This window comes from Sus scrofa, chromosome X, assembly GCF_054392235.1.
Source record: "Sus scrofa isolate SSC_HxYL_T2T_F1_AM1 chromosome X, Sscrofa_HxYL_maternal_Yorkshire_Landrace_v2.0, whole genome shotgun sequence".
In the NCBI taxonomy this organism is placed as follows: Eukaryota; Metazoa; Chordata; class Mammalia; order Artiodactyla; family Suidae; genus Sus; species Sus scrofa.
Genome location: NC_139401.1, coordinates 66457329 through 66472584, shown reverse-complemented (window position 1 = coordinate 66472584; position 15256 = coordinate 66457329). Strand labels below are relative to the sequence as shown.

The 15256-nt window shown below is 53.1% G+C and overlaps 1 protein-coding gene and 1 long non-coding RNA gene across 7 annotated transcripts; one reads left to right on the top strand and one right to left on the bottom strand.

The window, feature by feature from the left end:
* Positions 1 to 2605: 2605 nt before the first annotated feature.
* Positions 2606 to 9863, top strand: LOC106508233 (uncharacterized). The gene is made up of 5 exons (XR_014835133.1): positions 2606 to 2799; positions 3029 to 3187; positions 5124 to 5352; positions 6058 to 6106; positions 9671 to 9863. It is a non-coding gene; the product is annotated as an uncharacterized LOC106508233 (long non-coding RNA).
* Positions 4166 to 14896, bottom strand: GDPD2 (glycerophosphodiester phosphodiesterase domain containing 2). 6 transcript variants are annotated; one of them, XM_085007265.1, is made up of 18 exons: positions 14813 to 14896; positions 14296 to 14353; positions 13402 to 13538; positions 13066 to 13179; positions 12688 to 12791; positions 12319 to 12412; positions 12088 to 12147; positions 11750 to 11848; positions 11491 to 11584; positions 11191 to 11336; positions 10990 to 11072; positions 10731 to 10881; positions 8186 to 8407; positions 7838 to 7986; positions 5536 to 5683; positions 5285 to 5367; positions 4888 to 4916; positions 4166 to 4797 (listed from the first exon to the last, which is right to left on the bottom strand). In XM_085007265.1, exons 4-18 carry the CDS (start codon positions 13168 to 13170, stop codon positions 4745 to 4747), a joined length of 1620 nt encoding a protein of 539 aa, XP_084863391.1. In that variant the 5' UTR covers positions 13171 to 13179; positions 13402 to 13538; positions 14296 to 14353; positions 14813 to 14896; the 3' UTR covers positions 4166 to 4744. The 6 variants fall into 6 exon arrangements, with proteins under 6 accessions (XP_084863391.1, XP_084863390.1, XP_003135200.1 ...); XM_085007264.1 differs by lacking the exon at positions 13402 to 13538; XM_003135152.5 differs by lacking the exons at positions 13402 to 13538; positions 14296 to 14353.
* Between the last annotated feature and the right edge of the window lie 360 nt (positions 14897 to 15256).

Here is a 15256-nt window from a genome sequence, read left to right as displayed (position 1 = left end):
TAGCAGTTACTTTACTTTTTGAGCTTCAGTTTCTTTCTTTCTTTTTTTTTTTTTTTTTTTTTTTGTCTTTTTGCTATTTCTTGGGCCGCTCCCACGGCATATGGAGGTTCCCAGGCTAGGGGTCGAATCGGAGCTGGAGCTGCCAGCCTACGCCAGAGCCACAGCAACATGGGATCCGAGCCGCATCTGCAACCTACACCACAGCTCATGGCAACGCCGGATGGTTAACCCACTGAGCAAGGGCAGGGACCGAACCCGCAACCTCATGGTTCCTAGTTGGATTCGCTAAGCACTGCGCCACGATGGGAACTCCAAGCTTCAGTTTCTTTATCTGTGAAATGGAAATAATCAGAGAGTTTTTGTGAGGATTAAATGTAAGGCATTTAGCACATTACCTAGTATGTGGTGGATTAAGGTTAATTACTATTGTTGAATGAATAAATGAATGAATATCTTCCTTCATGACCAGGCCCAGGCGAGGCTGGTAATCCAGAACCTTAAAGTCTTTTATATGCTCAGCAGATTGTCAGTACTATCACATGCTAGACTCTTCCCACATCTTAAAAGTAGCTCAGGAAAAAAAGCCCCCTACAGCCTGGGCCTCTGAACAGCTCTGATGGACCAATAAGCATTGCTAAGCCTGGAGTGAATGGAGAGGGTCAAACTGCCTTCCCCACACACCATCCCCATGGACTGGTGTTTGTTTCTGTCTCTCTCTCCTTCTCTCATTTTCATAAATGGAAATGAATAAAATCCATTTACATTCATAGCGAGCTTCTCCCCACTCCACAGGCTCTCTGTTGCTCACACTGGACTGATTCGGTTGGCAAGCCTGGGAACAGGTCGGTAACCCTGAGATGCTTTGACACTTGGAACCTCCTCTCAACTGCTAGAGCTCCAGCCTGTAGCCCCAGGGAGCCAGGTGCCCCCTACAGGTGGAAAACAGCAGAAGGTCCCCCTGGAAGGCAGCAGTGGTTGCTAGGCAACCGGGAGGCCTGCCTGGACACTGAAGCAACCCAGGAGCCAGAGAAGGGATTTGGGAGCAGGCAGACTATTTGCACACCCATCCACCACCTCTTCAGCACCCTTAGCAAACTGATGAGGTAGTGGCAGATGGCCGCTGCTGTCTGATAATCTGGGCTCATTCTTGAAAATACTGCTTCATTGGGTGGTCCCAATCTTTTTGTGTGGAGAAATAATCACTCTAGCCCAAACACCCTCCAGTTTTACCTGGGAGCCAGAGACTGGGGTTGCTGAAGGCCAAAGTTTCTGGTTTGCAAGTAAGGGGCATTGCTGTGGGTGTGCATCCTTGGTGGATGGGAATTCTAGCACATTGGGTGCAGGGGGAAATAATTTTGGTGATTAGTCTAATAAGGTATCAAGATTTCCCTACTATTCCCAATGTATGGCTGAGGGAACTCCTACTTTAGCCCATTAAAATAAAGCGGGCATCATGGGAATGACAAGTGGTGGAGACAAGTTTTTCCGTGGCTTTCCGGAATTAGATTTCTCTATGGAGTAGGGAGAGATCCTGAGGTCTGTTGACTACTGTGAATAGGGACAGAGCCCAACAAGAGGGAAAGAAACAGAAAGAATGGGAGGGTGGTAACAGTTTGGCAACTTCCTAGGGCTATGTCTGGATTGGGGCTGGCAAATTCTCTCCACTCTGTGCCCCCTCTGTTAGGACCATGCTGAGGCACACAATCCTTACAAGGGCCTTTGGCAACTAGAAATCCACAGCTTTTCCTCTTAGTAACCTAGCATTCTTTTTTTTTTTTTTTTTGTCTTTTGTCTTTTTGTCTGTTGCTGTTGTTGTTGCTGTTGTTGCTATTTCTTGGGCCGCTCCCGCGGCATATGGAGGTTCCCAGGCTAGGGGTTGAATCGGAGCTGTAGCCACCGGCCTACGCCAGAGCCACAGCAACGTGGGATCCGAGCCGCGTCTGCGACCTACACCACAGCTCACGGCAACGCCGGATCGTTAATCCACTGAGCAAGGAGCAGGGACCGAACCCGCAACCTCATGGTTCCTAGTCGGATTCGTTAACCACTGCGCCACGACGGGAACTCCGTAACCTAGCATTCTGACCCAGAAGTAGGTCCAAGCAGGCCAAAGCCGTGGGCACAGTAATCCCTCCACTTGGGACTCTTCACTCTTAGATAGTACAGTAGGAGCATCGTTGTGGCAGAGCCTCAAGCCATGGCAAGCTTAGGGGAGAGCTGTGCCCAGAGTTTCCTCCTGGGTTTTCCCTCAAGAGTTCCATGGTAGAGATACCAGGCTGAGGTACTGGCAGCCAGAGAGGTCCTTTTTCAGCCATTGCCCCAGTCCAGAACATCTCCACAGAGCACCCTAGCAGGCCGAGGCTCCTTGTTCCGGGTATGCTTCTAAACTGAACTGGGTCGGAGCTGTGCTTCAGCTCTATTAATAGCCCCCTAGCCCAGCCTGCTAGCCCCAAACCCGGATGCCAGAAGCTGTGAGTCAGCATCTAAAAATAACGGAGAGCAACTGCATCCGAACCCCAATGAGTAGCTCCCCTTGGCCCTCCGCCCTCAAATTTTTGTCATTCTCAGTCTCCAGTCCAGGGCCCCCACAGAGGTTAAGTGCGCCATAGCTGTCCAGTCCTCCTGGAAAGAGGGGAAGGATGCGTGGTGGCAGGCTCAAGGCTCAAGCTAGGGGCTAGGGGCAAGGACTTGGTGCATTTTGCCGAAAGTCTGGACTCGAAGCTTAGAGGACTGCAGCTGTGAGCCTGGGAGCTGAGAGGTCGAAGCTGCAGGGGGTTGGAGACCCTGGAGGTGGCCAGGGTCAGCTCGGAAGGGGAGGGGAAGAGGCTGCAGGGCTGCAAGGCTGGGCGACTGGGAGGGGACAGAAGAATAGGGATGCGGGGTGGGGGTGGGGGTAGGGTGGCGGGGGGGAGATCCATGCTGAGAGGCGAGAGCCCGGCAGTACCTGACAGGCTGGGCACCCCAGAGCTGAGGCCGGCAGTCGGTCTGAGGGGCGGGATCGGGAACGGGGTAAACTATGGAAATGCAGCTTGAAAACGTGGTGTGTGGAAGAGGTGGTCCAAGGCGGCGTGGACCTCTGAGAAGACCAGGACCAGGCAGCGGTCGCGGCGGGGGCTCCGGGCGCTCCTCCTGCCTCCCTGTCCGTCGCACGTCGGTGCCCCCGCCCACCGAGCCAGCTGCAGGCCAGGTATGTTGGGGTGGACGGCGGCCTGTGAATATGTGTGCATGTGTGTGCATGGCGGGGGTGGGGCTGAGAGAGAAAGGAAGGGGCGGGGTCCAGGAATAAGAGGGGGCGGGAACACAAATTCAAACTCGCTTCGGTCCATCCTGAGACCGGAAGTGTACAGGGCCATCCTGGGAATTGTAGTTCCCGGGGCAGCTCTGCACCTCCCCCCCCCCCCCCGGAAGATCTTGTCCCTAGGTGCCGGTGCCACCCCGCGTCCCAATCTGGCAAGAGAGGAGAGACAAACCTCTTGACCTCATCAGACTCTTGGTTCTATTTCCCTTCGTGTGGAAACATGAACCGGGGCGAAATGTGGGTGCAGTGGGAGACTGAAGAGTCAGTCACAGAGCCCCCTCCTGTCCTCGTGTTTGCCTTAGCCCCGCCCCTACAGGACTCTACATCCGCTCCACGACGGTAAACCTTAACTGTTTAGCCCGGGGACTCAGGTGCAGCAAACACACCGGGGAACTTGCTCCTCGAGGAGAAGGTAGGCCTGGCGGCCAGACCCTGTGCGCGGCCCAGAAAAGCGAAAATTTGTGCAAATCGGGTCATGCCCTTGGGGTCCAGAGTCAAGGACACAGGTCCCCAACCGGCACGGGAAACAGGTGGCATTCAACAAATACGTCACGGGTGAAGACCGGCGCGGCCCTCCTCTTGGGGCAGGTGACCGCAAGGTGGAGCTACAGCGCAACTCTGCACAGCGTGCCTGAGCGGCCCGGAACGCCCCAGTGGAGGCTGCGCTCCTGCTTCTCACTTGAAGCCCTTCTTTGCCCTGGGTGGTCCTCTTGACACCTCCAACCCACGATTCTCCCCATGACGATCCCTCAGTATCATGTCATATGCAACCCTAGATGGAAGGTGCATCCTCAACCCAGCTCCAGCGCTGAAAATATTAAACTGTGCCAAATAGGCATTAAATTCATTGAATAGCATTAACCAATATGATTCAGGAATCAATGTCTTGAAGAAAAGACTGTGCACAGCAAGAGGCCACCTGTAGACACAGAATTACATGGCTAGATGGGCTCTTTAGCCCCCAGCTTCTAGGCAGGAATGCAGATAAATTGCATTATGTCAGGGGAGACAGTGAATGGCGATGTCTCCATCATCTGATGGTTCTCCAGGAAAGGTCATTTTGTCATCTCCTTCAGTCATGGTTCCAAGCTGTCCCATCCCTGACACCCTGTGCCTTCTGCACAAGAACGCATGCACGCAGATCTGAAACATTATCTGGGCAATCTCCTTGTCCCTTCCTCTGTTCTAGTCTCGTTTGGGGAGGAACTTCTCATGACTTGGTGTCTGCCTAACCACCTCAGGTCAAAACCCCAAGGGGAACAGATTCCATGGAAGCTTGGGGCATGCCCACCATCTGGGCAGAGGGCCCTCATAGTTCAAAACTTCCTTTTGGGAAAGTTCAACCCAGCCCAGCCCCACCAACATTCCACCTCAGCCATTCCTTCCTTCCTGTTGACCAACGCACAGGCCACAGATTCTGGTTGGCATGGGCCCGGGGCAGGGGATTCACTCCATTATGAAATTGTTGATCCTGGTGAGCAGCACTGCTGTTTCTAAGCCTGAAGAGGAAAAGGAGGGGGACATACAGGAAATGAGCGAGCGGAAGGCTAGAGGAGGAGAAAAATGAATTGAGGGGAGAAAGTTCTTACCAGTTCGTTCTCTCTCCTTAGCACATCTCCTATAGGGAGAAAAGCTTCCCATTGTGAGTTCAGCCAGGTTCAAACACGACTTTTTTTCCCCATGGTATGTGGAAGTTCCAGGGCCAGGGATCAAACCTATCCATGCCACAGCAGTGATAACGCCGGGTCCTTAACCCACTGAGCCACCAGGGAACTCCCCAAGTATGACCTTTTGAACTTGAGTTCCCCCAAACTGCCTTTCCCAGGTTCAAGGCAATTTTGTGTATAAGGAAGGACCTAAGAATCTTCAAGGAACCAAAGAGACCAAACTCCAAGGCCCGGGCAGCATATATTAGTCTGAATCAGCTCCATCACCAGGACCCTAGGGAGAATAAAGACCCAGAAAGCTGAGGCACAAAGCACTCACCGTTGGAGGAGGAAAGTCCACAAAAGCAGTAGGATAGAGACACAATTGGTAACAATCCACACCATTAGGTAGGTTTGCGGGGGCTGTGGGAATAGAAAAAGGCCCTTGTCAGTGGCCAGGGCCACCCATATGCATATACAGGTAGTATGTGTGTGTGTATGGGGGTGGATAAGTACGGAAGAGAGGGCCAGGGTTAAGGAGAAGCAGGGATGGGAAAAGAGGAGGAGGGGTGACAGTCCCAAAGCCCTTACAATAAGCCAGATGGGGTAATGCATCTGCTGCAGCAGCTGGCAGTCGTTGGTGGTGACTGAATCCACCCCGGCACACCAGAGTAGGGAGAAGAGCCAGGGCTTGTTCACTACAAATAGGTTCACTGAGACGTTATCTTGGTGCAGTGCCCTGTGGAGAGGTGGGGAGGGTGGAAAGAGAAATAGGGAACATTCAGAATCATGAGGCCCGAGGCATGGGAGGGTGGCAGCCCCTCTCTGTGCCTGAATCTACAGTGTCACTGCCCCAGAGCCATCCATTCTGCCTTTGCATAGCAGCCCCTGATCAACTCTGTCACCTGGTGGATTCCACCTAGCTTTGCTGTCTGGGATCACACGAATGTGTCTCTCCTCTTGGTCCCATGACCTTCCTTCAGAGGTCTGAGGAACAGTGACCACCTTCCCCTGAGTCTTCTCTTCTCCAGACCCAAAAGCCTCAGTCACTTTAGCCAGGGGTGGGGTCCCTTCACCACACAAACCTGTCTAATCTGATTTACTCTAATTTAGCAACATTCTTTTGGAAGTATGGAGCCTGCATCTGAACATGCTATCCCAGGTAGGTTGGGAGCAGTTTCAAGGAGAGCAAAACTCCTGCCTTCTGGGCGTTATGCCTGTGTGAAGGGAGCCCAGGGCCAGGCTAGTTGTTGGCAGTGTCATGTGATGCTGATGACTCATTCATTTTGCACACTGTTCAATCAAAGCCCTGGTCTGTTTTTTGTTTTTTTTTTTTTTTTCCTGGCCCACTTAGGGCATATGAAAGTTCCCAGACTAGGGGTCGAATTGGAGCTGCAGCTGCCACCCTATGCCACACCAGAGCAGCACCAGATCTGAGCTGCACCTGCGACCTATGCTGCAGCTTGCAGCAATGCTGGATCCTTTACCCACTGAGCAAGGCCATGGATCGAGCCCACATCCTCACAGAGACAATGTCGAGTCCTTAACCTGCTGAGCCACAACTAGAACTCCAAGCCCTGGTCTTTTCAACACATGTTCCTACCAATGCCAGTGTTTCCCTCTCTTGTTTTTCTGCAGTTGAGCTGCTTTTGCACCCCAAATATAAGTCTTTACTTGTTCTCTGGAGCATTTCATCTTGGTACATTTGGCCCATTATCTTAGCGTGCTTAGATCTTTCAGGCCCTCCATTTCCCCATCATTGTATTAATTACCAATTCTCACCCCTTTTGGAAACATGATCAGCAGTTGATGTGGACCAGGACAAGACTAAGGGGAGGGCCAAACCTGATGTCATGTCTCCTTCATGGTGACAACTTGGGGAAAGGCCCTTGGAATACTTATGATAACTAGGCTATCGTTCAGGCTACATTTTTTTTTCTATCTGACTACAGGGATATTATAAGAGACCTTGGTGATCGCATATTTTAAAGTCTATCGTATTTCCTGGATGAGTCAGCTTCTGGGGCCCAGCTCACATCTGGGGCTCTCTCTTGCCCCTGGACCCATCTTCTCTTGCACTTATCTCTGCTGTAGAATAAAAGCTTCTAGTGGCCTGCAAAATCCTACCCAATTTGGCCCCTGCCTACCTCTCCAGCCTTGCCTTCCCCTGGCTCACAAGGCTGCTATTCCTGCTCTTCTGTAACTCTTCCCATTGTTACCTCTTTGTGACCTGTCAGGTCTCAGCCCAGATGCTACCTCTTTAACCACTCTCCCTACTGTGGCCCCTCCCTCCCAACCCCAATCTCTACTACATCTCCCCATTTTATTGTCTTCAGATCTCTCTCGCGCTTTTATTTTAGGGATGCACCCGAGGCATATGGAAATTCCCAGGTTAGGGATCAAATTGGAGCTGCAGCTGCCAGCCTATGCCACAGCTTCAAGGAGAGCAAAACTCCTCCTGCCTTCTGGGCATTATGCCTGTGTGAAGGGAGCCCAGGGCCAGGCCACAGCCACAGCAGCGTGGGATCTGAGCCGCGTCTGTGACCTAAACCAAGCTCACAGCAACAATGGATCCTTGACTCAATGAGCAAGGTCAGAGATCAAACCCGTGTCCTCATGGATACTAGTCGGGTTTGTTACCACTGAGCTACAGTGGGAACTCCTGTCTTCAGATCTCTTATCAACGTCCAATATACACATATTTTGTGCAGTGGTTTACTGTCTGTCTCTTTCACTAGTACACCCAAAGCCTGCAATAAATAGTTCCTGACACTTAGGTGTTCAATAAATGTCATCTGAATGAATGATGAATGGCCTTTGCCCTCCCAGCATTGGTTCCTCCTCACCATTAAGCCTCATGTGATCCCATTGCCTCCTTTTATCTGGCACTCACTTGATATCCAACAGTGGCAGGTCTTGATAGGGGAGGTTGAGAAACTGGGGCCTCTCAGTGCTGTTGCCTCCCAGATGTCCATATATCTGGCGCATTTGGGGGGCCTGTTGCTGGACATGAGCCCGATCTTCATCTGGTAGCCAAAGGACCTGTGGTTCAGGGAGGATGGGCGTGAAGCTGGGGAAACTCTGAGGTTTTCAGGGGTGGGGGCAGGGGTGAAGAACTTTGATGGGGTACATGAGCTGGGGTGGGGCTCTAGGGTGGATGGAAGTCTCAGCATTAACACCATGGCCTAGAAAAGGCAGGCGAGGGGGCAAGATGGGATACTTGGGGTCCTGGCAACATCACCATGGCTTGGGGCACCCCTGAATTCAGCACAGTCTCCAATGTCTGGTTCACAAAAACGTCATGGTATGTGTGGTTTCGTGGAGGGCGGCGGAGATCAAACATGATGGAAAGGTTGAGGACTGCAGCTTCCTTCAGCAGCTCATCTAGTGTTGGCACAGTCTGATTCTCAGCCTCTTTCTGATCAGGGCCTGACAGCGGCTTAGCCCCCCAGAAGGGTTGCCTCTGTAAGAACAGGAAGATTATTTCAAGATGAGACGCCTCCAGGCCAACCCCCCATCATCACTGTCATCACTCATCATCTCCTCACCAATTTGGTGCAGCTTTGGCCCACTGCTGAGCCAGGGTTTTTCCTTTCTCCAAACTGTGGCCTTTTCTAAGACACTCTGGCACCTTACTCTGACCCTAACCTTCTACCCTCCCAGTTTCCTAACTTCCTCACTCTCACGACACTTTCTATTTTATCTTGTGGAGACATCTGGGATTTTTTTTTTAATGTCTTTTGTCTTTTTTAGTGCCGCGCCTGCGGCATATGGAGGTTCCCAGGCTAGGGGCTGAATCGGAGCTGTAGCTGTGGGGCCACAGCCACAGCCACAGCAACACAGGATCTGAGCTGCGTCTGCGACCTACACCACAGCTCATGGCTACGCCGGATCCTTAACCCACTGAGTGGGGCCAGGGATCAAACCCTTATCCTCATGGATCCTAGTAGGGGTTGTTAGCCACTGAGCCACAACAGGAACTCCCACATCTGGGATCTTGATCCCTTGCTTTCCTCCTGATCCATCAGCCCATTTCTGGCCACACCTTTATCCCCTATCCACGGCCCATCCACAGCTTGATCTACTTTTCCATGTCCCCCTCAACTCCTTTCCTGCTCCACCTTCCCTACAAACCCCAAACTCTGATTCAATTATACAACTGTCTGCCTCCTCTACTCCTAGACTTGGGGGTGGAGTGCAGAGCACACATGTGGGCTATTGGCATTGTAGTCCTATATTTTGCTCTCAGTGCCACTTAGCCCTCCTTTTACTTGTTCTTGATTTGCTCCTTCTCCCATTCCTCCTGGTGGCTCTTCCGAACATCTGCCACTCTCTTCTCCTCCCTTTGCAATCAACAAATGACCTTACCTCCTAATCACTGACATGGAAAAAGTGAGCTATCTAACACTTATTAAGTGTTTACTACATGCCGGCAGCATTAGAAGCCCTTCATGTGTGTATTAATTTATTTAATCCTTCCAATATTTCTACAAGGTAGGTACTGTTATTATTCCCATCTTGTAGATGAGAAAAATGAAGCACAGAGACCCTAGGGAATGTTGCCTAGACTCACACAGCTAGGGCGTGGTGAAGCCAAGATTCAAACCCAGACATATGTCTTAATCACTCAATCTGTGTACCCAACTGAGGAGCTTTTTCAATTTTAGGTTATTTCTCTGATGTTTTGCTTTTTTTTTTTTTTTTTTTTTTTTGTCTACACCCACAGCATGCAGAAGTTCTCGGGCCAGGGATTGAACCTACGCCACAGCTGTAACCAGAACCATGGCAGTGACACCGCCAGATCCTTAACCCACTAGGCTACCAGGGAACTCCTGTTTTACCTTTTTCTGTTTTGACAGGGAACTTGTATTACTTTGGTAATCAAGAAAAGAGGAAATAAAAAATCATGTCCTTTTAAATATTTTCCATCATCTGCTGGATTGAAGTCCACACTTCTGGGCTTGGCATTCAAAGCCCTGGAGACCAAGCCTCTACTCCCTTTGCCAATCTCATCTCCCATGAATCCCACGCATTTTATCTCACACTTGCATGGAGCTACTTTTTTTTCTGTTTTACCTTATTTATTTATTTTTCATTTTAAATGATTTCCATTTTTTCCAGTATAGCTGGTTTACAGTGTTCTGTCAATTTTCTACTGTACAGCAAGGTGACCCAGTCACACACACATATATACATTCTTTTCCTCACATTGTCATCCTCCATCACAAGTGACTAGATATAGTTCCCAGTGCTATATATAGCAGGATCTCGTTGCTTATCCATTCCAAAGGCAATAGCTTGCATCTATCAACCCCAAATTCCCAGTCCATTCCACTCCCTCCCCTTCCCCCTTGGCAACTGCAAGTCTGTTCTCATGGAGTCACTTTTTGTTCCCTGGAAACACTTCTTCGTACTTCAGGCTTTACACACACTCTTCCCTCTGACCAGAATTCTTGTTCCCTGCCTTGCCCATCTTTAAAAGCACTCTCATTTCATATGCTGCTCAGGCGTCCTTGCCTGTGAAACCACTCCTGAGCCTCTCCTACACCCACCCTGCCCAACAGTGACCTCTCTCTCCTCTCTACCCAGGAAAGACCTTGTTTCCCCTTGAGGTTTGATAGCCCATTGCCTAGGCTCTCTTCCTTCCTAGGAGGGAATGACTTGAGGGCAGAGACTGTACACCTATCACCCAGCACAGGGCTCAGCAGACGCTTATCAATGAATGAACTCTGCCCCCAAGTGCCCCTGCATGTGGCTGCCTCTTCTGGAAGGAAGGCTGTCCTCACCTGTAGGAACCAGGACCCGGCATTGAGTCTCTTCAGTTCAGCCCAGGAGAAGTCGCTGCTGTGGTTGTTGACTCGGTCTGGGAACACAGAGACCACATCTGTGGTCCTGGTCAGGCGCTCATCATGCATGAGGAAGGGAATCCCATCGGAGCTGAAGGCACAAGAGGTGTCAGCGCGGGCCAAGCTCTGGGGCTGGCCATTACGTCTGGAGCTCCCTTGCTGTGTCCCTCGGGTGGAGGCGGGGCCCGGGTTCCCTCACCTGATCATCACATCGGTCTCAAATACAACAGCTCCACATTCAGCTGTTTTCCGCAGGGACATCAGGGTGTTCTCGGGGGCCAGCTGGGAAAGGTGAGGAGGTAGCCAGGAAGTGTGGGAGCCTGGGAACCCACAGGCCTGGCCAAAGCAGCCTGGAGGAGCAGACCCTCCCTGCCCTGCCAGCATTCTGCCAAACACTCACCATGGGGGCCCCTCGGTGTCCCATCAGCTCAGGCTTGGGAGGTAAGTCTTTGGGTTCCATGATACAGGCTGAGGAGATGCAGAGGGGCACCAGGTAGATGGCCAGGGAAACTCCGAAAAATAGGAGCAGTAGTAGAAACTTGGGACCTGTGGGGGAGCGGGGAGTTGGGTGGCAGGCTATGGGGAAAGAACAGTGGTGGGTGTTGGGGGCAGAAAGCAGAGTGCAGGTGCAGGAAACGGGGTGGCAGGGGGCAGAAGCAGTGATGGTCAACAAGGTCGTGTGGAAGGGTGGAGTTGTCACCTCTTTGGTGGATACGGTAGAAGGTATCAGCCACAGGCCAGGCCAGGAGGGTGATGCCAGCAACTGCTCCAATATGAAGGAATGGGGCTGTGGCCTGTGGACAAGAGCTGGTGAAGAGGGCTCTTCTCCCTCGAACCCCTCCCCCTTTCCTCCTGGGACCTGACTTTTGGAGTTGAGAACTACCTGGCCTCTTGGGGCACTAGGGAGCAAGCTGTGTCCGGGGGTTGGCCACAGGCGAAGGTTCCCCCCAGTGACTCACCTGCAGTGACAGACGTAAGCTATGCCACTCTTGCCGCCATTGGACCTCCAGTCCCACAAGACCAGCAGCCACGAGAAGTATAATGAGGAGCAGCAGCACCTAGAGGGCCATGGATGGGCGGGGCTCTCTCTGTCAACCTGGGCTCCTGGCTACCGAGGCTGCCCCTCACTCTATGAAAACAGGGCTGTAACCTTCCCCTGATTCATCTACTGTCCTCCTTTCACTCAACACACACTCAATCTGGGCTTTAGGTCCTGAGCTGTGCCTGGGAATAGAATAGTTGGCCAAGCACTGGGCCCAGGGTGCCCTTCTCCTGCTCACTCCCGTTCAGACTCTACCTTGTGGACGGGGTGCAGATGCAGAGGCTGGCCACAGAGCCACAGGAGCAGGGCCAGGAGCTGGGGGCAGAGGTGGTAGGAGTCATAAGGTGCCAAGAGGGGTCACTGAATGGGCTATGCAGGCCAACGCCTCCCTCCAACCCTCCCCTTGGTGGCCCAGGTGAGAGGGTAGAGCTGAGCAGGAAGGAAGAAGGGCTGTTGGGGAGTTAGGGCAGCTGCCCCCGGACCCACCAAGAGCACAGATGCATACGTGACCAGGAGAGAGATGACCAGCAGGAATGCTGGGGACCAGTCCATCCAGTGTCCCCAGTGCTGGAACAGGAATCTGTGGGAGGAGAGAGGGAGGCGTCTGAGTAGAGGAAGGGTGGTAATAGTGGCCTGAGGGAAATTGGACTGGGTGGATCCAGGGCTGGAAGGGAGTGAGGGGAAGTCCTTCATGGGGTCAGGGGCTCCAAGGACTGGAGAGACTTCATGGAGGGATTTTCAAGGGAGGCTGGATGGGGGAGAGCTGGCCAGGGCTGGGCATGACTGAGCACCCAAGGGGTCCCAGGGTGGGGAGTAGGTTGACATGTCTGCCGAGGAAGCGAGTCTGTGACATACTCATTGAAGTTGTGCAGGTCATTGAGAAGGATGAGCCCGATGTACAGCCAGCCCAGGGAAAGGAGGAAGGTGAGGAAGAGCAGGCCGAACCAGATGCATTCGCACTGCAAAGAGGCAGGAGAGAAGCTCATAGCCGGATCTTCACTTCGGCTGAATCTGCAACGGATGGCAGCTCAGGGGGGCTTCCTGCCAAGCCTGGGGCTGCTCTGCTCTGTGGGCAGCTCTTCCTGTATTTGAGGGGAGCTTCCTCCTGGGGAGAGAAAGCCTCTTTCTCTCTTTCCCCACCCCTGCCTCTGAACACATCTGGTCTTTTTATCCCTTCCCAGGGATCTCTGCCTTGGACTTCCATCCACCATCCCCACCCCACCCATACTTCACCTTGTTGGTTTGTATCTTGTCTTTGGGGCATTTCCTCCAGTGGCAGCTATACAGACAGTGGAGGCAGCGGGCCCAGACAGAGCAGCAGCCGCGGGACTCGGCCATGGTGAGGGTCTAAATGAAGGGACACTTGGCTATCAGGGATCCTGACAGAAGACAGATCCCAGCCTCCCTTTCAGGATATTTGAGGAGCCCGGGGTTGGGGGGGGGAGGAGCAGAGGCCTGGGCTGCTGCTTGGCAACAGAGGTCACAGGGCAGGCCCAAGTGCCAGATTGGACGAGGAGTTAAGCAAAGGAGACAGTTTCCGGGGTCTTTCTTTCCCTTACTTCTGCATACCTGGAAAGTCAGTTAGACACCCAGGAGGTCCAGCCTCAGGGCAGGATACACACCCTCTCTCCAACTCCTCCCCTTTTAACAGCATCCCTATCTGGGGATGGAGTGCTTGACTGGGGTGGGGACTCTGGAGAAAGTGCCTGGGGTGGGGCAAACAGGGTTTAGCAAGTTGGGGCAGATCTGGCCAAGCTTCAGGTAGCTCTGAGATGCATTCTTCAACCACAGGAACCAAGGAGTAACCTGAAGCAGAGGCACCAGTTCTGACCTGGGGCTGAGGGAGGGCTGGCTAGTTGGCCAGTTGCTATGGATTCAGAGATTGTACACATCACAAGGCCCCAGCCTGAAAGATTCTCTGTCTCCACCTCCCAGGGGGCAGGGGGGCACTACCAATAAGGGGAAGCCTTGAGGGGGAACAGGTTGCCTGGGTCACTCCCTGCCTTCTGAAGGAACCCTTTTCCTGTGCGCACATACCTGGAAAATTTAAGCCCTTTCACCTCAGGTCCTGTCCCTTCCTGCCCAGCCATCTCCCCCACCCCAGCCAGGAACCCAGTTCCCGCCTTCCCCCTTTCAGGGGCCCCACCCTCTGAGGTCACTTTGGTGAAAGTACAACAAATACAGGGCAAAGGTGTGTATGGGGGTGTGGTTATCTTGGGGCAGGGGATCCCTGGACCTTGCACTTTGGGGTCATGCTGAGACCCAGATGGCTTACTGATTCCCAAACTAGGCTGGGTGTGTGGTTGTGATTCTCCATAAGAGGATGTGAGATTTGTGGCAGCATTTGAATGTGTGTACCCACTAGTGGCTGTCAGTAAAATGGGTTTCTAGGTGGCTTAGGGTATGTAAAGGGGCCTCTGGATACACCCAAAGGGAGTGTGGTCTGAGGAACATGACTCTTGCCTTGTCATCTGGGCTCGCCGGAGGCTGTGGGGTCTTGGGGTGCACAGTGGCTGGGCCCCTGGAAGAGAGGGTGTGGCTGCTCCTGAAACTGCACTTCTTACCCTATGCTGTCCTTAGAAAAGGAGGGTTGGGGTAGGGCATGAAGTTGGGGGGCTAGAGCTGGGGGTCGGGCTGGGAAGGAAACCTCTCCTCTCCCTGAGACTCCCTCCCAGGAAAAAGCCAACCCAAAGGGAGGCCCCTTGCCTCTTCCCATGCTGGGACTGGGTGGTAGCAGCCTGCAATCAGGGGCTCAGTCAGCATGGGTCCTGCCCCTACACCCAGACACAGCCTTCCAGGATCACACCTCCCTCCAGGAGCTATCTGTGGGATGGATGAGGATCTGAGCAGACAGAAAACTCCCAACAGGGAAGCTGTCCAGGGCTGCTCCTCAGTCCCTGGGCCCAGTCCCTGCCGGGAGGAGCCGGTCTCTGCCCCACCACTCCCGCCTGCGGCCCCCAGCCTTCCCGAACCCTCACACCTTTTCTCAGCGGCAGCTCTGCTCTGCTCTCTGCACTGCACAGCTTCCCAGCTCTTCTCCGAGTTGTCTGCCTCCTCCCTCTTCCAGTCCTTGGCTCAGCCCCACCAGTCAAACAGGTGGCACTGTTGCCACCTACAGGAGGCTATGTGGGTCCTCTCCCCAGGCCTGCAGCTACTCTTTGGCCCATGCCCGGCCAGGGTGGGAAGATGGGAGGGAGGACGGGGGAGGGCGAGCAGAACTGCTTCTTTACTCGCTGTCGGTCAGGGGGCTTGGGGTGAGGAATTCCTTTGTGCAGCCTTCCCCATCTCTCTGTCCCTCCTCCTGTTCCCCTCTCTGAGGCTTTGTCCCAGCTCAGGGAGGCGAGGGCTGAGGGCACGGGTGGGCGGGCGGGAAGCTGGGGGGAGGTAACCACACAACTTTGCAATGCAACTTGGCAGTGAGAAG

Coding starts and splice junctions, on each gene's coding strand:
- GDPD2 (XM_085007262.1), bottom strand. CDS start 13,170: ATGGCCGAGTCCCGCGGCTGCTGCTCTGTCTGGGCCCGCTGCCTCCAC. Junction 12,413..12,687: donor GACCTGCACAACTTCAATGA/GTATGTCACAGA, acceptor CTCCTCCCACAG/ATTCCTGTTCCAGCACTGGG. Junction 7,987..8,185: donor CAGGGGTGCCCCAAGCCATG/GTGATGTTGCCA, acceptor CCTGAACCACAG/GTCCTTTGGCTACCAGATGA.